This window comes from Phalacrocorax aristotelis, chromosome 2, assembly GCF_949628215.1.
Source record: "Phalacrocorax aristotelis chromosome 2, bGulAri2.1, whole genome shotgun sequence".
NCBI lineage: Eukaryota > Metazoa > Chordata > Aves > Suliformes > Phalacrocoracidae > Phalacrocorax > Phalacrocorax aristotelis.
Genome location: NC_134277.1, coordinates 502158 through 528453, shown reverse-complemented (window position 1 = coordinate 528453; position 26296 = coordinate 502158). Strand labels below are relative to the sequence as shown.

The 26296-nt window shown below is 47.7% G+C and overlaps 2 protein-coding genes across 4 annotated transcripts in view; one reads left to right on the top strand and one right to left on the bottom strand.

Annotated features, from left to right (window-relative positions):
- SMARCC1 (SWI/SNF related BAF chromatin remodeling complex subunit C1) overlaps positions 1-22838 on the top strand; it is a 90610-nt gene extending 67772 nt beyond the window's left edge. For all 3 annotated transcript variants that reach the window (XM_075082032.1, XM_075082031.1, XM_075082033.1), the window contains 4 exons: positions 3607-3741; positions 7449-7707; positions 18910-19086; positions 20767-22838. In XM_075082032.1, coding sequence (XP_074938133.1) covers positions 3607-3741; positions 7449-7707; positions 18910-19086; positions 20767-20852 — 657 coding nt within the window. In that variant the 3' untranslated portion in view covers positions 20853-22838. The remainder of the gene's footprint in view (positions 1-3606; positions 3742-7448; positions 7708-18909; positions 19087-20766) is intronic.
- The window catches only part of DHX30 (DExH-box helicase 30), a 215867-nt gene that overhangs the window by 141351 nt on the left and 48220 nt on the right, over positions 1-26296 (bottom strand). The gene's annotated exons all lie outside the window — the stretch shown is intronic.

The window sequence follows — 26296 nt, the reverse complement described above, 5'->3', positions numbered from 1 at the left end:
TTTACGAAGTTCTTTTCCTTACGATTTTATATCAGAGGAATATTGCAGTCGACTTCTAAGGAAAAGCAGGGGTTAAAGGCAGGTACTTGCAAGTTTTTTTGTTCTTTTGAGATAGGACAACTTATTGGTAAAGCCACTTATTCAAGAAATGGTATCCAGTGATGTGTGCGTCTTTAGGGGTGAGACTATTCCTACGTCTAGAATGGAGCAACAATTTTAAATGCGTTTTTACAAGTTATGGCTTCTGTACAGACAGCACTAGAATTAAGTCTCTCTTCCGCATTTTCTTCTCAGATTCCTAAGTCAATGTAAGCTATGTTTTTTTCCTTTCTCTGCGTAAGTAGCACCTGATAGAAAATGTCCCCTCTCCTGCAGGTTACTGTTAGCTTTTGTCCAGCCGTGGCTGAGCTGCAGAGCTTCTGCTGTAGCTCTTGATCCATCACTTACACTGCCAAAAAGGATTGTTCTGGTCATAATTTGACCTCATGCAGAACACTGATCCCACGACTTCTCTGAATTGCCGTTTTGAGGTAGTTGTGCCTGACTACAGCTTTTCTAGAAGTCACTGATATCGAAACTGCCAGTGATTTTAAAACGTACTGTAATTGTCCGTAATTTTTTCCGCGGGTGGTAAACTTTGCTGTTGGGCTTTATTCCTAGTCTGATACGCTTCAACCACCAACCATTGTAGCACTGAATTAAAGAGCCTTCAGTTATCAACCACTCTCTTGTTTTTTTCCACATGTAGGTATTTAGAAACGTGAAACTCGGGAATAGAACAGACCCTTTTGCTAAAATCATGATTCTTCTTTTTGCAGGCAGCTACATCCTGTCTTCTGTGTTTTGGCAAATCAAATTATGTCTTTAATTGGTTCCTTTTTGCTGCTGCTCTAGAAACTCACTGTAGGACATTTTTCATCTCATGCTTGAACGTATGCGTGACAGGACTTAGCTTTTCCCATTGTGTGCCTTAGTTTAGATAGCTCTGTGTAATCTGCCACTTTATTTCTTTTGTTTCATCCATGAAAGACAGTCTTATCCCCTCTTGGCCTCGCAAACAAAAGCTAGGTGAAGCATCTAGTCTCCTCTCAGAAAACAGAAAGAGGGAAGGAAGAAAGAGTAGTTTTCTGTTGCATTTTCAGCTCGCCTCTTGAATGTGGGTGAGAAGGCTTCAGCGCAGCATGCCAGTGACACGGTGCTGGGATGCTCCCCGTTTTCCAGAGGTCCCTTGTGGTCTGGTTTTACGGTTGTCTGTACCAGTTGTCACACTCGTGCTCTTGCTGTGATAAGCTAGTTCACAACTAAAGCTGGGATTAGGAAGGTCGGGGGATGGGCGAGGTTCTGTGAGACCCTGCAGTGTGCTCTGCCAGTAGCCAGCCTTGTGGTTCCTCCCAGGTTTATCAGTAGTCACCCAGAAGGGATTTCTGAGCAGAGAAACGAGTCAGCGTTGCGGCGATGGGCACAAGCCCTGGCACAGAGGCACTCGTGGCTTATGTTTAGGACTTGTGTTTGAGTCCCGTGTTTAAATAGCAAACCAAAGCGCTGTTCCGTGTCCACTCTCGGGCGGAGGCCGGGTCCGTTGCGCTTAGTGACGCTCGGTCCGTTCGGCATTGCTGTCCCCCAGGATAACGTCAGATGCCATCTCCCTGGTTTTTGCTTATTTATGACTTAGGGTGGATGCAGCGATGTGTTTATCAGGCAAATTAAATCACTATTAATTTTGTCTTACTTGGGTTTTTTTGCCAGCTGCAGATCAGTAACAACTTGTTCTTTGTCCACGTGAAAGCACTGGCAGGTTGAGGAGCAGCCTCTTTGGGTCTCTTCAGGGAAAACTTCAGTGATGATTTCCTTTCTAATGTGTATTTTGAGACCTGTCTTTTACCTAACTGTGTGCCTTGCTGATTTTGTGTTAATCTGGTTTCATTTTGCCTGGGTGCAGTTTTAATAATGACTCTCAGAAGGCTGTGTGTATCAACAAAGGTTCTTCTGTCACGTCGACTTCTCATACAAATGTGTTTGTTTCACTAAACAGTATTATTTGACACTAAATTTTCTAGTTCTGTCAGCCATTTAGTTACTTCATTTCAAATGTGTGCGCTGCTGTTTGGTCAGTATTTACCTGAATAGCTTACTTGAATCTCACCGTGGCGTGCTGTTGGATGAATTTGGGTGATCGCTCTGGCTCTCTCAAACTGTACCTGATTTAAAATTCAATTTAGTGAATGTATGTTACCTAGATTTACTGAAGACTTGCTTTATTGCTGGCGGGTTACCGGAGGTGAATGCTGTCAAATGACACAACATACTAGTGATAGAAACAATAGCATATGTTTTTGAGAAATTCTGTTTATAATTAGGATTACCAGGGAGTTTTATAATGCTGCTTTTCTCCAGCTCAGTGTTTCTCCCAGTTCTGAGCCAAGGTTTGGGGCACAGCTTGTTAAATATGAGTCTCTGTTTGCAGCTTGAGCTGGATGAGATCCAGCTTTTTCTTTTTTTCCTTCTTCCCCTCAGCCCTCACCTTCCCCTTTTCAAAAGCCAACCCTGCTTCCCCCTTGGATGTGTCGGTAAGGCTTCGCTTGGACGCTGTGGTCAGGAAACGTCCTTCGACTATTAATACAGAAACTTCCAAGCAGTACACATGACGGGTGTTTTGAGTGTATTTTCATTTTGAACAGCAGGCTTTTAAACAAAAGCTGGTGGAAGGCATCATTAACATGCCTTTCACACTTGGGAAATGTGAAACGCTTTTACAGGCTGTCTCATACATCACATATATATACACACGCACACATATATCCTCTATCACTTACACATAAGTGTGTGTGTAAATGGGGTAAAGCTAACGCCTTCTATGGAGTCTATTTGCCTTTTTCTGCAGTTTGCTTTTGCAGTTTAAATAAAGCTTTGCCTTCGGCTTTCTTCTGCGATAGGAAGACGATGCAACCTGGTTATAAAAGGAGACTGGAGATTTTTTTAACCGTTTCCTCTGTCATCTGTGTGGAGATTGCTCTGCAAGCTCTCCTTAGCCCGAGGTGGAACTGCTGCACTGAGAAAGCTGGTGGGTTAGTGGTGTGGTGCTGCGTGTGATGGGAACATGCTTAACTAGGCACACAGCTTCTCGTTTACTTGAGCAAAAAATATTTTAATGGCAGAGGCATGCAAGAGTCATCTCACTGCTTTTGTGAGTTGTTCCAGGTAAAAGCCTCCTGTGTGTGTTTTGGTGAAAGCTTTTTGGATGACCTACAGCTGACTCGGTACGACGTACACTTGCTCCCTCATTTGCATTTCCACTGAAAGTGCTCTCTGTTGCGCAGCGCTCGGAAGGCTTCGAGGCAAAGCTGGATTGCTTATGAGTACTGAGCATCCACAAAACCTCTTGTATTAAAACTTGGCACCTATTTATTTGATTAAAAGCTCAATAATCTTCCAAGAGCTTCTGGTTGCAAGCATAAGATTGATAATCTAATGCCCTGTTTTCTGTCCAGAAGAGCAATAGGGTGGCTAAAGCTAGATGCAGGCAAGACGTAGTTGGCTTATTTGTTCCCGTAAATCACCTTATTTTGTGAAATGCCTATAAAGCAAAAACTTGTGTTTTATCCTCAGCACCTAGCAGCAGTGGAAGAAAGGAAGATTAAATCCCTGGTCGCCCTTCTGGTAGAAACGCAGATGAAGAAGCTGGAGATAAAACTTCGCCATTTTGAGGAGCTGGAAACCATTATGGACAGAGAGAAAGAGGCAGTAAGTAGGAGGGCGCTAATCTGAAATTCTGCATTAAATCAGTCACTGCCAAGATCTGTGTCTGCTAACAGCTGGAAAGCTAGCAACGCCAGCTGCTTGTCACCTCTATGCAGGTCTCTCTGCCTCAGCTAGAATTCATAATTACCACCTGCGGTACCGTTTGAGCTCTCTCCTCTATCCAGATCTTCCCTTTACCATAAGCAGCAAACTGTTAGTACCCTAGATTTGCTTCCTAATCCTTACTCCCGTCATCTAAGCATGAACGTGGAATTGGTGGAAACCAGCTCTGCCTGCCTTTCTTTCCTGGCCCAGTTTAGACTGAGGATTTGGTTGTAAGCATGTAGTTTGGGTTTTGTTTGAAGGGCATTCTCGGTAGCTCTTGGGAAAGTCCTCAAAGTGAGATGCCATAGCAGGAGGATACGTGCTCAGGAGTAACAGCTTCTCGCTTGGTGATGATGAGGGGTTTGCCTGAGCTGGAGAGGGCAACTGCAGCTTCAAGAGAAGGGAAGGGAAGGAAGCAACGATGGCAGGAGATGGGGAAAAGGCGGTTGCTCATAGGCACCAGGAAAGTATCCAAATAGAACAAAGCTGAATTGACAAATCTAATGAGGAGGTGCAACTGAGGAGGAAGAGGAGGAGCCGGGCAAGCTGTGCAAGAAGGTCGTTAGTTCTCTCCTCAGTCTAGTGAGGCAGTGAGCCAGGGCATGGGTCTTGATTGAGGTCTAGCCAGCTGAAGAAGGTGGTGACACTAAGGGAGCATGTATACGAAGCGGCCCAAGCAGGGATGTATTTCTCTTGCAGCACGGTTAGCGACACCTTGCTGGAGACTTGTGCATCCCTCAGACCAGGGTATAACATGGAAGAGATGCTGTCTCTGCCTGTCAGAGGCTGGATTACGCATCAATTACTGAGTGATCTTTCGAATATAGTGCAGCAGGCTTTCGGAGAAGTGGCTTCTCTCCAGCTGCTCTAAAGATCACCCAAAGCTTCATTTATATCAGAGAGCAGTCAGATTTTTCTGTTTCTCTGTTGTGTAGCTTGCTCATTTTTTGTCAATAGGCAATTACTCTAGATGTGTGGAAGATATTGACTCATAATTCTGGGGGCTTTCACACTTGCCCTACCATGCAAATTTAATGGAATTTACATCCTCACTTTGGCATTAATCACATTGATAGAGTTTGACAAACTGTGGTCTTCTGTTTTAGCGGAATGTCAGCAAGAATTTCTAGATTGCTCAGCACCCACAACCATTTCAGTGTTGTGTTTGCATCTGACACTGGCAGCTCAAGAAATGGACCTAACTATTTTGAAAAGGTTCTCTGTAGATTTCTTTCTTTGGGGGATATTTTCTGCTAGGGACAGGGTTTGAGTTTGTGATTTTTCCCATTTTGAGGCATAATACATTTTTAAAAAGGAAAATGTTGATACAGATTTTTCCCCTGGCTTTCTGGTAGTTAAGTTCTGTCTGTTCACCTGCTATTGTGGATATTTAGTGGAATAATTAAGGAAGAAAATTCCATAGTGCCATTGCACACTGTGCATATGTCTTTATTTGCTGCAGTCGTCTTCTTATAGTAAAGGTAAGGCGATTGTATGTGGTGAAAGAAATCTGTGCTGCAGACTGGAGGGTGTTCAATTTTAGGCAAAACACATTTACTTCAGTGTTTAAGCTATGGTAATTTCAGTGCTGCCAACTCTGTCTAACCAGGGATCCTACTGGCAGGAGCGTTGCTGACCCAGAATTCCTAATAGCACACGAGTGCTTTCTTTACCCATTTCTGTTTAGGGAGGAGCGACTTGCTGAAGATGAAATTGCAGTACAGCGATGGTTATTGCATGAGTATACATTGAGTGCGTGTAATAGTCCCTTCTAATTGTGAATCACTTTGCAACAGTGCAAAAACATGCTATGGCAAATTTGAAGATAGCCAAGAGTGCAGTATTCATGACTGTAAACCTAAAAATTTGGCTGGTTGCACAGGGAGATTGCGTGGCAGGCTGAGGCATGCTGATCTTCGTTCAGGTGCCCAGCCTCGCGCTTGCCTCACATCTGCTGCAGGTGTAACTGAGTTTTGGGAGTTGAAGAGTAAATGCAAATCACTGATAGACTGCCCACCAGAAAATGTGTTACTACCAGTTGTCCAATGCCAGTCTGGGTCTACGGCAGTAGCTTGTGGCCATAAACCTGCTTCTGAGACAGTTACAACAAACGCAAGAACCTAGTACAGAACCAGGGATTTTGGGCTCTGCACCATTTTAAGACCAGCTTGTGTTATAACTTGTGTTTTGCCTTTTTCCTCCATCCAACTGTCCTTTCTCATCCTGAGGGGAGGGAATGTGTAGAAGAGAAGTTTGCACTGGTTTTTCTAAATACAAGGTGTGTTTTCAGGCACTGGATGCTGCGTAGGGATGCTTGTAAAGACTGGGGTTTTTAAACCGTAGCAGGATAGGGTACCATGAGGAGAGCAAAGCGGGAATATAAGAGAGTACAGAAGGACTATAAAAAGTACGGTGTAGCTGTACTTCTTGCCTAAGCCTTTTTTTCGGGTCACTTGCAGCAATTCTTCTCTGAACTGCCTGCCACCTACGGAATCTGTTTCCACGCATGCACGATTACACCATTGGTGTACATGCCTCTTCGTTTTATCGAGTTCTTCCCGCTAACGTATCAGATTGGTCAAGGAAAAAGGAGTCATGGCAGCATGAATAATCACATTGTAGTCCCTACATGCAGAAAACCAGCCCCCAACAAGGAGTATGTATTATTCATTAGGCCCTGTCCCCATCTGGTTCTGTTGGTGAATGCGTGCTCTGTAGCGTTCTCTTTTCATCCTTGCTTTGTCAGCAGTCAAACTGCTAACACAAAGTATTGATGGAGCTTTGGGATTTTTGGAGAACTTCTGCTAGGTGGGAGTCTCCTTGGCAACCTGGTTTTGAGATGAATTATGGAGTATATCTTAAAATACTCATTAAATATTTGTAAACTAGTCACACAAACCCGTGTGTCCAATTGCTGAAGAGTAATAATGTAGAAACGTGTTACAATTTTTTAAAGAAGTCAAACGATAAGTGCTTCCTTAACCAGGACGGTGATCGATCATGTAAATGCCCAGGAGTAAGAAATATTTTCTGTAGCTTTATCTTTCCATTTTGGGCTTGCTTACTCTCTACGCAGCTTCATAATTAAACAGAATAGCCTGTTTCATGTTAATTGGCCTAAATTACGTGAGTTTTTTACATAATACTCTTAATAGCGCAGGTGATTGCTGTCTGGCTGTCATGGTGTCCAAGTCCTACACTTAAAGGTACAGAGTAGGATCCTGCCTGTAATCACTGAGCTTGTGCTATTGCACACACATTCTGCTCTGGTCTTGCCCTAGAAAATCCCTTCAGTTTCCTCTTCCCCCTCGTTCCAACATGCAGAAGATTGAGAGAAAAACATACAGCCTCTTGTAGAATTGTGCTAAGGCTGGATGCTCTGCACAGTACTCATTGAGTAATGGGTTGTATTAATGAGAGATTCTGTAGGACTAAGCAAGGTGAGTTCATCTGTTCCAGCTGGAAAACGGCCTGGATTCTGTACCAAAACCTGCTGCAAATCAGACAGCAGCGTATCAATAGGGTAGGCGTTTGATTTGCAGAAACAAGTTTTAAATGTATGAATCTTAACTGTCTTTCTCCCCCACCCCCTATTTTTGATGTAGTTAGAGCAGCAGAGACAACAGTTGCTGACAGAACGCCAGAATTTTCACATGGAACAGCTGAAATACGCTGAATTAAGGGCTCGCCAGCAAATGGAGCAGCAGCACAATCAAAACCCACAGCAGTCTCACCAGCACTCCAGTGGGCCTGGGATGAACCCCCTTGGGGCACCAGCACATCCAGGCTTACTGCCCCATCAGCAGCCCCCGCCGTACCCTATGATGCACCACCAAATGCCTCCACCTCACCCACCGCAGCCAGGTAAGAGTGGGAAGGAGAAAAGCCTCGCGTGCTAATCACCATTCGTAACAGTAAAACCAGAGGAAAAGGCATTGCCGGGTAAGATCGCACAGGGTGTAATGGATGGTCTGTTACTTAGTGGTTTATAACGGTGCTGCTCCTAAAGCAGAAACACAGTTTGCCGGAGAGGTGAGCTCTGCTTGCGCTGTGGCTTCATCCTATCACTATTGCCCCAGTACCAGATGTGCAGATAGAGGCTGGGAGGAGGTATCGTACCCATGCGTACAGATAGCCAAAGGGAGGGAATGAAAGAGAGCCAGGCTCTGCTCAGTAACGCCCAGTGACAGGGGCAAGAGGCAATGGGCACATAAAAAAACTTGAGGGAAAGGACTGGAAGAAGCAGCAGATGAAGGAAGCTCCTTAAGTGCTTTCCTTTGGCAGGACACCCAATTCTAATACGCTCCTGTGCCCTACTCAGGGCTTTGCTTTCTGGCTTCTGCCCTTCGGTTGTGCCTGATGCCAGATGAGAGTCTCAGAACCGTGTTGGTCAGAAGGGTCACTTGAAAGCCTCCAGTCCAGCCTCCTGCTCAGAGCAAGGCCAGCTGGATCAGATTGCAAGGAAATTGTGCTCCTGAGGTTTAGATACAAAGGGTGGAGATATTCCTAATATCAAAGGATGGAGAAGTTAGGTGGCTGCGGGACTCAGCCTCACCTCGGCAAGAGGAACATGCACTGGGCATAAAAACAATGTTACTGCTGTTTATTGAAAACAACTGTTTGTGCTTCATGGCAAAACTAACAGCCCTGCTGTTAAGTAACCAAGTTGCTAACAGTATTTGCAATCCTCACCTTTAAACCATTTTACTGGTAAAAGGGATTGGGACTACCAAATGTTGCACTTTTGCTGTGAAGATGCTTATGGGAATTAGAATTGAGGGCTTTGCTATACTTGATAAATGTTGTTGGAATGACAGTTTAAAATAGAATAGCTCCCCCCGGCATGGAGTGAGCTGATGTCAGGCCGGACTGCGGCGAGGGAGAATAGCTTTTGTCAGTTTTCAACTGCTTGGCAGAAACCGTTCTAAAAGACGACCTGATTAGTTACTAGCCAAAAACGTTCTGGAAGATCTTGTATAGGCAGCTGCTGAAGAAACTGAAACGTTTTGGGTATCGTAATCAAAAACAGGACGTGGCAACAGAAAGCCTGCGGGAGCTTGGGTTTGCATCCTGGGGAAAGACCAATGTTACGTGTGTGGCTTGGGAAAGAGCCGAGGTGCACAGTAAGCTAGCAGGATTTGAGATGACCATGAAAATGCGAGGCATCTAAGCCACCTGCGTGAATCTCCACTGTAATGACACTTGATTCAGTCAACAGATGCAGAGTAATGCTCATTGGAGAGGAAGGTAAGGGACAGTTAGCTTAAGCATCTAGATCATGAGGCTGTCTTTCCAAGGGACCAGAGTCCGTGAGCTCCTGGGTTCATTAGGCGCTTGTGGACAAAAAGTTAATGCTGATATTATTCTGGGAGCTGTTTTGTTTTCTGCTGAAATTTAATTGGGAGCGTGATAACATATGGCCTGGTTTTAGATTCAGATAATATTGTAGATCAATTTACCTATCATACGCTGTACCGACAACTCGGCTCTGTTTGCGTAGCAATAGAATGGAGAGACGTTCTGTGAAATGGAAAAAGGCAAATTGAAAACAGATTAAAGGGGGAAATCATTGCATATCATTACCTCTTACTTACAAGCTGCAATTGATACTGAAAATGTAACAAGATTAAATGCATTGTTGTATTCACTAGGGGACTAATAAAACTTGGTTTCTAATATATTCACATCCCTGGTTCACATAATACCTTATTACTTCAGCCCCATCGTAATCATCCAGGCCCTCTGTATCCCCAGCGATCCCTTTCAGCGTGTGTCGTGGGGGGTGTGGTACGGTGTTAATTAGTCAGGATGTCTCTTTTTCAAATTTGATTAAAGTTAGTCAATAGACTGACTTCCACCACCACCCCACCTCCTGTTCGAGGGTGGCAAGCTGATGGATGAGGCGCAGCACTTCTGCCTCCTGCGACTGAAGCATCTGGTGCTGTCTCATGCCTTACAGATACGGGACTAGGATCTTGCCCTTTACCTAGTCTGACAGTTCACTGCTTTGATATTTTTGTGAAGGTGAGAATTCAGAGGCCCTTTAAAAGCCTTTGAGAGTTTGAAGGCAGGCCCCTCTGCTGCGTCTACCATATCCCGACTGACCTTGGCTAGAAAACACAACAGTCCCTTTTCCTCGGGCCCTGCAGAGGCAGTCCTTAAGATTGTTAGAAACGCTTGGGAAGTCCGCAGCTTAGTACCAAAGTTCTTTGGCTTCACGGTGGAGTTTTGTATAACTTGAAGGCAGGGAGAGAAAATGGAAAAGTTCTTTTTCCTTGAGTGAGTTCAAGGCTTAAACTCTGAGCCAGTCCTGGGATTGTGTGTGTGAATAGGGACTTAAGGATCCTTCAGTCCCCAGAAATGGCAGCTCACAAATTGACCTGATTTTCTGTTTAGTAGTTTAAGGTATCCAGAGTTTGACTTCCCTTCACAAATCAATCCATCATCGCAGGGTGACTCTGCTGGAAAGATCTCAGTTGCACCCAGGAGACACGAAGTTACTGTCTCCAGAAATCTTACTGGCACGCTGAAGTGGTCAGTGGTTACATTTTTGGGTGCACACACCCCACCACTTGTTATATACATAAAAAATAATCCCAGATCACATTGTGTTGGCCATGTTGAATGCGTTAAATACATAGGATATGACAGAAGTTCTGTAGTATCTTCCCTACTTACTTTCACATTTGGAGGGCAACTGTGGTGTGTTTATCGGATGTGTAACTCCTGGAGCATCAATAGTCCGATACTTCCATGACAGACCTGTACATACGTAGGTCAGCAGCAAGTTTTGCTGCTCGGTTGCTAATTTGTGGTCCTTTGAAACAAACTGGTGAACTTCACCTTAACGACCACACGTCTGTAAGCTCCCTCACTGCGTGCCTGCCCGTGAGTGTCTGCAGTCTGCGTGGAGGTGCCAAAACGTGGAGGGTGTGGGTAGATGAATCTCACCTAGCAGAGGTAATCCCTGCTAGAGGGGGCTGAGGCACACTTGCAGAAGAAATCAGAGAGCTCTTCTCTGCTGCTGTTGTCCTATAGATGAACTTCTGTCTTCGTAGAGCTGTTGGTGTGCTCTTCCCAGTGCAGAGCTTGGCGTGCTTTTGTAAGAAGGGACATTTTCCTTACCAGAGCTCTCTTTTTATACTTTTAACTTCATTTTGAGGTTATTTTGTTCCCTTCTTTCCCCTGGAATGAAGGCTTTTAGAATAGAAAAATAAAATTGGATTCCAATTTCGCTGTGTAAAGCTGTACCTTTTAATTAAAATGGAAGATAAAACTTCCAATTTCTTCCTGTGTTACCAGCCTTGCTGCTGGTTGTGTCCTGTGAAGCACATTATTGATTTCTTTGTGCACTATTCTGGTTATCTGTGAAACGCTCGGTGCCCTGTACGAGTGATACTTCTGGTGTGTAACACGAGAAACTGCTTGAAATTCTTGGAGGAAGAGAGATACATATTAATAGCTGTCATTAATTAACTCTTCCCTTCAACGGGGATTTTCAGCTGGTAAATAATTTCTGACCCCAAGCAGAAATGGAATAAGGAGGTAAGGATATACCTTCCACTACAGCTGGATGAGTAACTTTAATAACCTTTTCCTCCCAGTATATTTTGCATCATTTTCTGTCAGTGGTTGAAATACTCAAAAGAATGCGTTGTACGTAATTTAGGCGTGTGCTTTTTCAGGTAAGCGTTGTGCATTTCGTTATTTAAAACTTGTGGGTTTAAATCGAGCTACCGGGTGCTCTTTGCTTTCCTCTTGGACTGACTGTGGTTCTGGGATTTTTTTTGGTACAGATAAGGATTGTGGTAAATATTTTCTAACAACTGTCAGTGCTTTCTTTCTGCCCATCACATGTACTGAGCCTTGCTGGCAGGAGACACCAGGGAGTAGTCAGGTAAAAGAAAAGCCAAGTCATGCAGGTGGTGAACGGGTTTGCAGTACGTGTGCGCAGTGCCGTATACACGCGGAGTTGTGGCCCTGCAAGGTGATTTGGTGGTTGGTAATGCAGAAACGTTAAAGCCATGTTGGGTGCTTTCTGGTGTATTCTTGACTATGAGAAAACCTGGCCGGGCAAGAGGCATTATGAGGCTAGAAGAGTAAATAAGAGTCAGCCAGGGGACAGAGATTCCTCTGAGGATGCTGGATAATATTTTAGTGATTTCCACTGTCGTCTTAATATCTGCAGAGCTTCTCCACGAAGTTTGAGTGGCTCCAAATGCCGTACAAGAATGTATTATTGAAGATGCATTAATATTTGAAGGTTACCGGTGCTGCCCTGCAGAACGGTTGCCCTTGCTGGTGTGACACGCTAAGCAGCTTCTCAACAAAGTATCTTCCATCGTACGTGCTTTGTTGTAGAAGAACAATGGTGAGCCCTTAGCTGGGAGGCGCTGTGGGTGTCGGGGCCCCGCGAGCCTGGCATGGGCTACCTCGGCATTCGGAGGGCTCTGGCTTCAGCACGCCAGAGGGGAGTGACAGAAACACAGTATGCAAAGTGAAGTGGAAATTCTGCCTTCCCCCACTCCCCCCGAGACGCAATGCTAAATGAGTTCTTGTGGTTAATTATTCACAGTTCTCGGCTATGGGGTTGTCGGCCGCAGTGCGTGTAGGGGGAGGACGTGCCGAAGGAAAGGACGTGTCTGGGAGGCTGGTTAAAAGTACAGATTTCCGGGTCTTCTGAAAACCGTTCCCAGTGGGAAGGAGCACGTCTCGCAGTGCTGCAGAGCTGCTCTGCAGTGAAGCCGGCAGGCATTCCTGGGAGCGGTTCTCTGCTTGTTCCCCTATCAGGACAGTGAAACAAGTCGTTCAGTAGTAGGAGAGCGGGATTTCCGCAAGGCACGTCCCCTGCGGAGATCAGAGGAGCGTCGGAGTGCAGCCTGCTTTGCCCTCCCTGCTCCGAAATCCTGGCTGCCAAAGGAGGGACTCCCTTCACGTAGCACTGGCTGCGTTCGCAGATGTTCTCTTTGAATGGCAAACAGGGAGAGGTGTGCAGGAGGATTTGAATCGGCTCCAGGCTTTGTGCATCGCGCCCCGTCGGCTGCTACAGGGAAACAAAAAAATACTAAAACTGTTTGTCACTCTGGTGCCCCTGAAGTAGCTGATTTAATAGAGGTAGAGGCTTATTTAATAGAGATAAAGACCTTGGAGATCCTTTGAAAACTGTTCCTCATCCGTTTCACTGTAATGTGAATCTGCAGTTGGCAGTTTGCTAATAGTGGAACGCTTCAGAGCACGCATTAGAAAATGTCTACAATCTCTAACACGTAAAGGGATTTTTTTTTTAGTCTGCTAAACCTTGTTTTATTGAACCTTTTGGCTTTATCTCTCCCTGCGCTTGCCGTTTTTAAGCTCTCCCCGTTATGTAGGTCACACTTCCACATTTTATGCTTGAGACGCTGTCTTGAAGCGGTATCCCTTGTAAAATGAAAAAAAAAAAAAACAAACCTGTACAATCTCTATAGAAATAGGACTTCATTTTTGCCACAGCAGTAGTAGTAATTTCCCCTTGCTTAATCCCGGTTTGGTTGGGTATTGCTTGATTACGGCTCAACTTCAGCATTTTGGAGTTCTGGTATGTGATAGGATTGTTCCTCTGCAAGTGCCCTAAGCTAATTTTAAGATAAAACTGATGCATACCGTGCCAGGAAGGCAAAAAATGGACAGCCAGCCCTGTCCTCAAACACAGAGGAGCTGCTCAGCTTATGGGCATCTTCAGAAAAACTGCAGCGCCACTTATTTTTAAATCCCCAAGATGTAAGAGAGGAAAAAGCTCTACAGATTCCTTGATTCAGGTAGGAGGGTGCTTCCCAATGAGCAGCATTATGAGGTTCAGAGTTATGACACACTTTGAATTTACGAAGAAACATTATTTAAAGTTGGCTTAGTTTCTGCTTAGTGGTAATTTTAGCTCGACTGTGGCTGATTTGAATATAAAACACAGTCCCTGAATCTTTGCAGTACTGTAGGTTCGACAGCCTTTCTCTCACTGAAGGAGTGCTTGCCCAGCGTTAGAGCTGAGACCTCATGTGAAGCCACTCGCTGTGGAGTGAGCCTGATCCAGCTTCAAGGCTTTCAGAAGAGGTTTTTCAATATTAATCACTTCATTAGTGCGGAGAGGATCTAGTAGGCATGTGGTGTGAGAAGGGAGATGGCCAAATTGCGCTTGGAGAGGTGGAGGCTCCTGTCAAGCAGCAGCTCCAAGGCTGGGGACGTTTCGGCTCCCAGATTTCCTGGTCGTCTGAAACAACACTGTGTTGTTCCAATATTTGTTTTTGTTCCCCCATCGACCTTCATTTTGCCAGTGAATACCATCCCTCGTACCTGTGGGTGCCTTGTCCTTTTGCTGCAAAGCCCTTCAGGTCTTTGGGCTACGTTTTATCTCGGGTTTCTTGTTTTGGCACGGTTCAGCCCCTGCCACCCTTCTGCCCCTGGCAGTTTGAGTTGCCCTGTATCTGCTTCTGCTGGACTATCTTTGCTTCTGCATGTTTGTAGCTGCAATTGTTTCATTTTCTGTGTTGAAAATATAGGAGTTCATTAAAAATAAAAGGTCTGCTCACAGCCAGGGTTTTCAACTGCATGATAATGTTGTTGTGATGCACCAGGGGGCTGCTGCTCTTGTGCGGTACCCCTTCCCAGTACAACACTGGAGTCAAAGCGTGGGAGGAGCCCGAGGATGAGGATGTGCGAGGAAGCAGTGCTCGTCTCGTTTGTGTGACCTCGTCTAGATCCAGACAGTTTCCAGTGTTAAAGCTTGGTGTGTGAGCTCTGTTCGTAACCGCAGACAGACGTACCCTCTGCAAATCTGTTAGTGAGTTCCGTGGTGTTACTCACCGCTCTGTCCTGGGCTCTAAGGAATAGACTACATGTGCAAAAGCAGCCACTGAAGATAAACAAGCCACTCTTGGAGGACTTCTGGCACAGGTAAATGGAGCAGAAGAATAGAATTTTTTCTTGGAAAGTAACTACTCTGAGTTGAAGTTGTCAGAACATGTCATAAGTGAAGGGTGTCTGTTACTGAAGTGCCCAGATAATTCCTCTTTTCTTTGGTGTAGGCTGAGGTTGCTGGTGATACAGGAGTTGGTTTTTTTTTTTTCCCACGTTGTGTTTTTATGATACTTCACCCAGACTTCCAGCAACTGAAATTCAAGCTGCTGTGACTGTAGTGCCGCAGGTGGTCATGTAACATCGGGCATGTCAGAAGTTCCCACGTCTGCCTCCTGCAAATCGGGGGAAAATCCCAACTCCTGGAGCTTGAGCAGCTGCGTACTCCGACAGGCCGTGCTTTAGAGCTGATCCGTTTGTGCCGAGTTCACACGTAGCCCCAGACTGGTTTCTGCACCCAGCAGCTCTTCTCATCCTGCAGGGCTGCCTGGCTTGTCCGCCTGAGGCTCGACGCTGAAGTTCCCTGGAAGCTCAGCTCCGGCGCAGAACCGGTTACAGAGTCCGCAAAGGGGCAGTTTGGGGCTGTTGCAAACCCAACAGCGTTTCGTGTCTCGGCAGCAGTGACCCTGTAGCTCTTGTCCCACTTCTAATACTAATAGATTACCATGTCTTTAAGTCTCAGCCTGTGCCTGGCTGTTGCTTTCTGTGACAGTGTTCTCATGTTGCCGGCCGTGCCCTTTCTGCCCACTCCTCATCTCGGAGTGAGCTGGACCAAAGCAGATGCACAGATGCCAGAGGCAGTAAATTCATGCCGCGTCTGCTTAAATCTTCAGTTATCTGCATATTATCCGTTGATACGCTTGAGGGCAGGGCTGCCATTCAGGAGGGCTGAGGCAGGCTGGAGGAATGGGCTGGCAGAAGCCTTGTGAAATTCAGCAAGGACAAATGCCAAGTCCTGTACCTGGGAGGGCTAACCCCAAGCAGCGGCTCTGCAGGAAAGCGCCTGTGGGTCCTGGTGGGCAACAAGCCGAGCGTGAGCCGGAGGAGACCGGCAGCATCCCAGGCTGGGCGAACTGGAGCATGGGCAGCAGTCTGAGGAATGTGATTATTCTCCGCTCTGCTCAGCAGTTGTTAGGGCACATCGGGAAGATTGGGTCCCCCAGTACAAGAAAGGCATGGATAAACTGGAGTGAGTTCAGCATAGGGCCTCCAGAGATGGTCCAAGGGCCTGAGCACTCTCCCTGTGGAGAGGCTGAGGAAACTGGGCTTGTTTAGCCTGGAGAGGAGCAGGCTCTGGAGGGACCTCCCAGCAGCCCTACAATACCTACGAGGAGGTCATCAAGGCAGAGACAGGCTTTTCAGTGACGTGTGGTGGGAGCGAGAGGGGCATAAGGTGGAACATGAGAGGTTTTGACAGGATATAAGGAGGTCAAACACTGAAAGAGGTTGTGTGTGCAGACAGGTGGTGCAGTCTCTGCTTCTGGTGCTTTCAGAGATCAGTCACCTCTTGACAAAGCCCTGACCAACCTGGTGTGACCCTGCTTTGAGAGGAGGTGGGACCAGAGACCTCCTGAGGTCCCTTCCAACCCCAGTTACTCTGTGATGGAGATAACACTTCAGTTCTCTTGCAGCCTGCTTGCTGCTGAGGAGGGGAGGGCGAATGGGCCACACTGAGGAACATCAAGCTCAACTTGCCTGCAAAAGGGAAACCAGACTCTGGAGCTCTTACGGGACTTGGTCACCTTGAGTTACCCACACAGATGTGCCATGTTATTTTAGGAAATGTCCCATCTTTTCTTCCTTCTTCAGGCTGTTGACTTGGAGGTGTAAGGATTCCAAGGGACCTCTCCAAAACCACCTATTCACCATCATCAGAGCAGAAAATACGTTGTTAATGCTGGGGGCAAAGGAGGGGATTTAAGGCTCAAACGCACACAGCTTTTCTGGTTGGCTGCTGCTGCTGCTTTTCAATATATAGTGATGGAAATGCCATGATGTGCGCTGCAGGCCGCTGATCAGCAATGGAGTGTGTCCAGGGATAAATTTCCAGAGTTATTTTCCTTTGTAAATGTTTGAGAAATCTGGTGGTTCCTGCAGAGCTTGACGTCTGCTGCTTGCAGGTACACTGGTCTTGCTCCTGTGACCAAGCAGCGTCAGGTTGGCACATGGACCTCTTGCTTGCATGGCCAGGAGCTCCAATACTATGTTTTCGTGGTTTGATGCTTCAGACTCCCTGAACTTAAGGTGGTTCAGCACCTCTGCCGCAGATCTCCAGGGCTGTATGAAGCCAGTGGGCTGTGGTATGTTGGATTCTTTTGTGCTGGGACTGTTAGTGGCTCTGGTTTGAGAGTAAGTACTCCCTTCTGTCACCCTGCCTTGCTGTTTCGCAAGGATAGCCTGTCTTTCTCAAAGAGCAAGTTATTGGTTTAAATTACCATGGAACTACAGGCAGAGACAGGCAACCGAGGGCTAGACAGGTTACCAGGTGCTCTAGATATCCAAGATGTGCATCTTTTGGAGGGACGTGTCTGGGCTGGGCAGACTTTTGTGGTCAGCGAAGGCACCAAACATCAGGGAAGTGGAGCAAGTTCATCTTTTGTGTTGTATTTTTTTTATTTTTCAACTCTCTGTCAGTAGGTGTTCCTGCATGCTTGGGGTGCCCTTCAGAGGTGGTCCTAGCTTTCTGCAGAAGGGCAGTGATGGAGAAGCGCTTGGGATGGCTGGTGGACTTCAGCTCTGCGGGAATGGGGGACGTGGCCGTCAGGGATAGAGATGTGTCTGCACAGGCATTAAGGAGTGACAGTTCCCAAAGAGCAGGGTTTGCTTTAGATCAGCAGGGTTCTTTGAAAGCACAGATCATTATTCTTCTGGGTCATAAATTCCCAAGCGTTCAGGTAGAGACCAGCCCACTGTTGCCTTTTTGACTGAGCTCTGTCTGAGGCTGCTCTGTCTCATGTCCAGGCTGTGCCGACATGCTGGTGGCCTGTATGGTCCTGTCTCTGACCGGAGGATGCCGAGAGCTGTAAGCTGCCTGTTGCAGGCAGTGGCTTGTGAGCCGGTACAGCTTCCTGACGTCCCAGAAAATGGAAGCTACGGATATCAATAAATTATTACTCAAAGCTCTTAGAATCATAGAACATGTTGGGTTGGAAGGGATGTTTAAAGATCATCTAGTCCAACCCCTGACATGTCCCAAGGGAATATTGAAGAGGGGAATTCCATGTTCCGAAGCTGACTGTGAGTAAGAGTTAATGCTCTTTGTGCTGAAGTATTGACTCCGTCCCAAATCCAGAGCTCCCACTTTCCTGGCTTTAACTGCCGGTGTGGCTGTGATGCTTTTCATATATGTTCAGAGCCTGTTTTTTTTGTTCGAGGGTTCTGTCATCACACTTTATTTTACATAATTGCCTGGGGTTTTGGGTGGAATGAGCTCTTCTGAAGGAAGCCTTTACAATCCATGCCTAATAGCTGCTTTTCTAACTAAAATGCTGTACCTTTATGTAAGTGTGTAAAAGTAAATGTAATTGGATTATGCAAAATAATCTCTTTAAATGAGGTTCTAAAGCATCAGTCAGCAAGTTGTAGGTGTCCGAAGCTGAGCAGTTCGAACGGTTCCTTTATGCAGTTGAAACTCAAAGGTCTCTTACAGAGCTGATATGTAAGGAGACTTAGTGGAACCCTCCCTCACATCAGAATAGGGGTTTTTATAATGGAAATTTCTTTACAGTCCAGTTTTGTAACTGTATGATTTTAGTTCTCCACTAAATTAATCCATTAGGCTTTGTGGCTGCTCATTTTCATCAAGTGCTCTTACTTTGACGCCTTGTTATTCTAGTGCAATTTGTTTACCGTGCCTTCATTTAGATGACTATCAAATGCCTTTTTAGTAGGGGTTCACTTAAAATGTTGGGTTTTGACTGTGAGCGTTGCCTTCCACTTGCCTCTCGTGCTGATGTTTTTGAGAGATAAGTGCCCCGCGGTTCTTCCTGAAGGGAGTCTGTTGACTTGGGGGAAAAAAAAGGCATTTCCTTTAGTGTTTGGAGCATGTACGGAGTTGGATCTCGTGCACAAGACTTCTTTCTCACTGCTCGGAGAACAACTAGACTCTGGTTTTTTTTCTCTTCTGATCACCTCCATGTTTCACATGAGTCTCAGGATCGTCTCTCTCCACTATTCTCACAGGTCAGATGCCGGGGCCTGGTTCGATGATACCTGGACAGCCCATGCCAGGGCGGATGATGCCAAGCGTGTCAGCCAACATCCATCCAGCCGGCGGTGGGCCCCCCCCACCTGGCATGTCGCCGATGTCAGGAAACCTAATTGGACCTCGTGTTCCTCTAGCAGCTCCAAATGGCATGTGTAAGTGGATCTCCAGCAGAAAACGTTTTGAATATACCTGGTGTGGCTTTTCTGCCGTTTGCCTTGCTGCTGGAAAAGTCATTGTAGTTTAAACCCCTTTATCTGCTGAAGGAATAATAGGATCTGTGCACGCTGGCAGGCAAAGACCGGTGCCAGAGATGTGCTTGAAGCTTTAAGTGCTTGTCTCCCCTCTAGGCATCCAAACGTACTCCATTGTCCTTTATTTTATTTATAACATCCCTTGTTTTATTTATAATGACACTAAAGCTCTGTGGTCATCATCAAAAACCTCTCCTGACTTAGTGTGGAAGAATGCACAGCAGAGGTTCAGGAATTAACTACGTCTAAATCCTTAAATAGTGGAGGTCAGAATATAATTCCGTTCAACGATACCTTACTGAAAGCTTAGCAGCGTGAAATTTGAAAGAGGAAGACCTAATTAGGAAGAAGCAAAAGGTATATTGGGAATGCTCCTTACGTGGTATAAATACTTACACCTCCGAAAATGAAGTTGATTCTTGCTAGCCAAAAAAAGCAGCTGAAGTCAGTAGCCACTGCGTGGGTGTTACTTGAATGAGCGTGAGAACAGCATGGCCAAAGCCAGAAAGCAAAAGAAAAGCTGGCGCGGCTGGTGTGGGATGCTCTGTCGTGAATTCCTCAATAAATTTGTCTATATTGGTCGTAGCCTGTGACAAGCTGCTGGTCTGCTCCAGCACAGCTGTCTTCACCCCAAAAATGTTATGCAGCGTAACTGCCACCAGACAGGCAGGAATTGTGATCGCTTGTAGTACCTCTCCCAGAAAATAATTGGGAAAAGCCGTCCCATTTTGGCTGAAGGGAGTTGCTGAGGAGTACTGACTCATCGGCATTAACCGGCATGAGCATGAAATACTCTGTGCTGGTGCTATTTTAGTTCAGATGTTTGCTCCTTATTCTTCTGGTGCTCTAGCTTTACTTAGTTCTCCTTCCCTTTTTCTGAGCCTCTACCACTGGGAATATCTTATGTCAGGTTGTATTCCTGCTTGCTCCCTTCCCTTATCTTAATTTCTTCTTTTTTTTTTTTTTTCTCCCCTACTAAACAAGTCAGTCATGTTCCATTAACATCTCCTCTCTGTGCACGAAAGCTGGCCTTTTGTATCCTTCGTTTCTTTCCTCCTACTTGCTGCATCTGTGGATTCGTCTGCTTTAACCTACATACACTGCTCAGAGCTGAAGTGCAGGCTCTGTTTATATAAAGTCTATTGTTCTGTCTCTTTTAAATAGAAAAGAGCCGTAATCTAAAGGCTCGAGCACGGAGCTGAGAGATGAGAAATGCTAATTCCAGCTCTTGAAAGTTGCTTGATATGAACTTTGCCAGGCACTGAGCTACATACCTGTCATCTTTTCTGTAAAAACAGGGATTTTTTGTTTGTTTTGGATTTTTTTTCCTCCCCTTTTGGAGTCCCCACAGTGCTTAGTGGCTGAAAAGCACAATAGGACATGCAGTGGAGCTTCACGCAAAGCTTAAGGGATGGGGATGCCGCAGCCGTGGCCGTTTCTGGGGCCAGTCCTTGCTGCTTTCCCCTCAGACAACCACATCCCCCACAGCGTATAGGCGTCTGGGGGTTTGCGCTGGGTTCCCTTCCCACGTTCAGCCCCTCCTGGGGTCCTTCTCACTGTTTCTCTGCTGTTTTCTTGCAGATCCCCCTCCTGCGCAGCCGCCTCCGCCAGCAGAAGGGGTGACCCCACCTCCGGCAGGAGCCCCGCCGGCCTCAGCCGCTCCGTAAGCAGTCAAGGAAGAAGGAACTTCTACAGCAACATAGTGGTGACCAAAAATGAATTCCTCAGTTACCTTCTGTTCCCTTGGGAGCTTTTCACCTCCCGTTGGCCTGCCCCGGTCGTGTATGCGTGCGTATACGTACACACAGACAAGCGCATGCACGCAGCGGCCTTCCTCCCCCCTCTTCCCGCCGCTCGTAGCCTGGCAATACTCGGCATTCCTTTGGGAAAGCTGTAGATCAAAGGTGCCGGTAGCGCCCCCCATGTTGCTGCTGGGAAGTCCCTTACACTTTGGGCTGCTTGCCTTTCAGAGTGTGCTTGACTCTGGTTTCTTCCGTCTTGGTGTTTTGAGCTTTGGGTTCTCCTGGGAAGGGTTAAAGAAAAAAAAAAAAAGAGAAAAAACTAAGCTTTTAAGGTGGAGGCATTAACTGAGCTCTAGGATGTAGCCCGTGCCCAGTCCACCTGTGATTTAATGTTTCGGGTTCTCCGGGCAGAGCAAAGCATCAAGACCAGATGCCAAACCAGCGTTTTGAGCAAAGAAGGAAAATAAGGGCGTGCTGTAGAGCAGAGGGCGCAGGAACGCCGGCCGTGTTCATTACAGCTAGCTGATCCTTAAGGACAGCAGCCGAGTCCTGGGGCTGCCTCGCTAACTTATTAAAGAAAATATTGATCCAGTGCGAATGAAGCCAGGAGTGAATCAATTGGAATAAAACCACTCAACGGTAGGAGTTTTCTTGCTCCAGTTTTTACCTTTCTTTTGCCTTTGAAGGTGGTAGTTGAACCTTCCCTCTGAGTAGTTTGGTACAGTAGCCAACTGAGGAATAATATCATGATTTTTAGTCCCTCTTTTTGGAGCATATACTTTTTACTTCTTAAAATGAACAAAACAAAAAAAAAAAAGTAGATAGCGAAGAAGTGCTAGCATACGGGATTGGGTTGGGATGGCTGGGGTGCGAATGCCAGAACTACCTCCTGCGGACGGCCGAGGTGGGCAGAGTCAGCGACCGTGGTACTCGTCTTCGGGACAGCTCACACATCACCTTCCGTGGTCTGGGGGGTTGCAGGCGAGGGAACAGCTTCAGCCGGCAAACCTAGGAGCGCTCGCTGAGCGAGACCACCAGCGCGGTACTGCTGATGCAGACCTCCAGGCTGCCAAAACTGCTGTTTGCTCGTCGTTAGTGACTGCAGGAAAAAAATCCTTTGCCGGCTGTGGTTTGGGTTCTCTGCCCTCTTCTTGGCGTGAGAGGGTGTGACGGGTTTCCTTGCCAAGGGTCTGAAGACTGCTCGCTCTTATTTAAAGGGTGGCTTTCAGCGACCGAGTGCGAGGTGGTGGTCTAAGGCCTGGCCAGAGAGAGATCTCCCAAATAATCTGAACCCTGCAGAACCACTCATACCATTAAAAAAAAAAGAAAAAAGGATTTGCTTTGAAGAGCACTCGGGCGATTGACTCATCGATGTTAACAGCTGAACTTCCCAGGTCCTGAGAGTGCACGAGCGTGGAGTAACCATTTCTGGGCTGCCTGCACCTCCGTGGCGTGCGCAGGCTGTCGTCTGCAGCCTTGTTACTCCCAGTGCGTAGGAACGATGCTTTCCACCGTCAAGCTCTGAGAATCCACAGTGCCTAGCAGAGACCGGTCAGGGCCTGCCTGCCTTCCACCTCCCTCAAAGGAAATTCATCCCCAAGGTTCCCTTCCCCTCCAGGGTCTTTGGGGTGAGCATGGGATTTTCTGGTTCAGACCGTAGTCCAGTTTAGAATAACCTCAGGTTGTTTTTAGCGTGATCAACTTCAAATATAAAGGATCCAGATGGAGACTATTTTTTACTGTACTAGTGATGATCCTACAGAGTATCTGAATTCTTGACACTGTTGTGTTTCTGTATAAATAATACACGTGCTGACTTTTTCATCTGATCCTGTGTATAGGGCCGGTTTTATTCCTGCAACACAGCCACCCAATTTTGTGAAATAAAAAAACAAGTGGTTTTTGTACAAAGCTTGTGCCACTTTGTCTGGAGTCTCCTTTCCCTCCCTGTGTGTGGTGGATGAGCCGAGAACTGTCATGTGATACAGATCTATTTTTGGGGCAGCATCTCAAATACGATGGAGTAAATACAAAGCCTGAGCTTGTTACCCAGCAAGGTGGGCGACACCGAAGTAACGCAGGTAAGTGAAGGCCCCTCACGATGCGCTTGGTGATCCGCCGCTGTGGAAAATGGTGTTTCAGATTTAAAAAGCTTGATGTGGACAAAGGAAAATGAGGCCTAATAGGATTATTTCTGTTTGATTCCTGCTTTCCCACTGTCTTGCTGTGCTGACTTGGACGATCGCTCAGGCTCGCGTTCCCGGTTGAATCACACTTGAAAGGAGTGCTCTGAAGTGGTGGATTTTAATAGAGGAGGACTGGGCACGCTGACCTAGCCGGGTCCCACCGTTCCTCTATTCCCGCACCAGCTTCGCTGTTAATTGTTTAATTCAGATGCCTGCTCAGATGTCTTGTCCCCTCCTGCAGGGCTCCGGAGGCCGCCAGGATAGTCTGCCTTTTTGATTAAACTGAAACGGGGAATCCAATCTGGATTATATTCTAAATGCTCTTGTTACTTCACCAAATCAGAGCTTTTTCCTCTGAAGAAGCGTATTAATGGCACTTCTTCCTGGGCGTCCTGGGTGTGTAATGCCCCCGCTCCCTAATTCCCTGAAGCCGAGGGAGGAAAAGCACAGGGGTGGAGATGTGCCCGCAGGTCCGGGACGCCCCACGAAAGCCCCGTCCCCAGCTGGGGATTGCTCCTTCGCGGGCATGGGAGGTCCGGAGGGCTGGGATCTCCCCGGTGCTCCCTTGGTGAGCTCCTTAGTGCTGCTCCTGCTTCGGGCCAGGTAGGACAGGGAAGGAGCTTTGTGCCTTTGCACTCCAGGTGTCTTCTGCAAGGCTTGTCCCTTGCGACTGCACCCTTCTCCTGCGGCAGGGTGAGCGATGGTTTTTTTCCTCCTCTCATCTTGAAGACCTTTTCCCTGAGGAATGCAAAGAATCTGGCAGATCATAGTGTCGATTCCTGAACAGTTTTTTTCTATTTATGAGCCTTTAAAGCTTTGCAGTCACAGAAGGTGGCTGAGACGGGGCTGTGGTCTTGACAGTAATTAAAAGTGAAGTTGAGCAGAGGTCTAGGTGCAGTTTGGGGCCACGCTTTTGATGTTCCAATGCCCCGCAGCTGGCCCTAGTGCGGGGTGGGAGCAAGTACCAAAGGGCTGGGGTCACTCAGGCTGCCGGGGCGTGGAGTGGTGTGTGGTCAGAGGGAGCAGGTTCACTCCCGTTCCCAGCATTATAACCTGAGCACCGTAAGCTTGAAGGCAAGTTTAGGACAGGGCCCTAAACCGTAGCTCTCCTAGACTGGTCTGTGTCCACTCCAAAACTGCAGTAGGGTCGTCTGAGACCGAGACGCCGTTAGGGTAGATGGAAGCTTACCTGCTCGCTGCTGGGCCCTTCTGCCTCGTCCAAAAAGCTTGCTGTCCCCCCGGTGCCACCCGCCGCTGGCGGGGGGTCGCACCTCTGCCCGAGCAGTTCCGTACCCCCAGCGTGGGAGCTCCGCCATGCAGGTTTCGTTTCTTAGCGCTGTTGCCTCGTTGGCAGGAGGAGCGATGGGGCAGTGGACCAGGAACAGGCCTTCGCACCCCCTGCCTGCACTTGGCTCCGCTTCCTAATAATACCCTAAAACTCCCCGCTGCGGCTGTGTCCTGTCTGGCAATTCCAGCTCCACCGTGTGGTTCCTGAAAAGCTGCGCTTTTTCTTTTTTCTTGGCCGATTTAAAGCCAAAAATACCCATTGGGGCACCTAAAGAGTCTGGGGTGTCTAAATATGCGAGTGCGCGTCGTCCTCTGACACAGTTATTTCCATTCCTGAACCTTTCCCACGAGAAACTTTAAAATGAAGGATTTGGCAAGGCTGGAAACTCCTTTTCAAACTCCCCAGGATTTATAGACCCAAGTATGCTGCAGCTGGGGATAACCCCGATGGGTAGCGCCAGGCACCGGCGCCCAGCCCACGGACTAATCCCCCCCACCCCCAAAATCCCGGTAGGAAACGGTGTGCCCTGGACAACGGGTGGCGGCGCGGATGGGGGTGACCTGCCAACGGCATGGCTGTGCCAGCGCCGGTCCCTTGCCCGGCTCTCTAGGAACAGTGTCGCTCTTTGTCTGCGCCGTCGCCCGCCTGGCCGCGTGTGCCGCCCGCGTGGGAATTTCCCCTTTCATTGGAACCTCCCGCTGCTGCTGGGGGTCACAGTTCAGGGACCCTTTTCAGCAGCCTTGGGAGCTCTCGGGCAGCGGGAGGGTCACGTGGAGACTGCGACGGGAAACCTAGGTGTGATGATTTGGAAGTTTTTTCCCCAAATCTCTCATTTTCTCTGCTTCCAAATTAACTTGTGATAAAAACAACCTGGTGTCCATCAAAACCTGCTCCTGGCGAGCAGGTTTCCAGCACCGGGATGTTTGGCAACGCTGGTGGTCGCCGTGCGCTGGCACCGAGGTCGCCCACCCGGGTGCGTGTTGCTGAGCCCAGCGAGAGCCGTGGGGAGGAGCGGTGCTCCGGTGCCTGGTGGGCAGGAGCAGCGGGCGGTCTGGCGGGCGACGACCCGCACCGGCCACTTCCACAGCGCGGGTTCAGCCCAGTCCCGCTGGGGCCACCGAGGGGCGTCTCCTCGCCCAGCACCCTTCCTCGTGCTGTTGGAAGAGCCGCCGGATCCCGCAGCATCCATTTCCTGGAAATGCCTCGTTCCCGCCCAGCGCTGGGGACCAGGACGTCGCAGAAGACCCGCTGAAGCAGGGCCAGGCTCTGCCTTTGGAGGATGCTCGGCCCAGAGCTGATCTCTGGTTCTCTGCTGCTGTGCTTCGGCTTCCCTCCTCCGGATGAAACAGAGCCCGAGTCTTGGATGTCATTAAATACCCGTGACCTGTCAAGAGAGGGGTAAGGTGTGCCTTTACCACTCCATGGGTCGCCGGGGTTCAGCTCTTCTGTCCTCCCAAGCTTCCTTCATTTTCCGTTGGGTGAAGTGGTGTCTCTGCTCCTTGTCCTTAACTGTGAAATAGCTGCTTTATTCATCCTGGCTTCCAGCGGGAATAAAAGCAAAACCTTGAAGATAAAAAGCACTTCTGGAGGGCGTTCAGTGCCCTCTTTGCAAAATTGCAAGTACTAAACCTGTTTCTTACGCGAGGAAGGAGAGGTGGGGGAGGCGCTATTGCTTGCAGCTGACTTACCCCTGTCCGCGCCAGGTTTATTTGTCGCTCCTTGCAGACTCTGAACATTTGCAAATGCAAAAGGTGTTGGACGCGTCTGGCGGGTGCTGCCCTCGGTCCTGGGGGCGCAGCGCTCGGCTCGCTCTTCTCCCCGGAGCAGCTTGGGCCCATTTTACTCAGGTTTTTTCTTGGTCTTTGCAGCTCAGAGCTGCAACGTGCGAGTGTTAA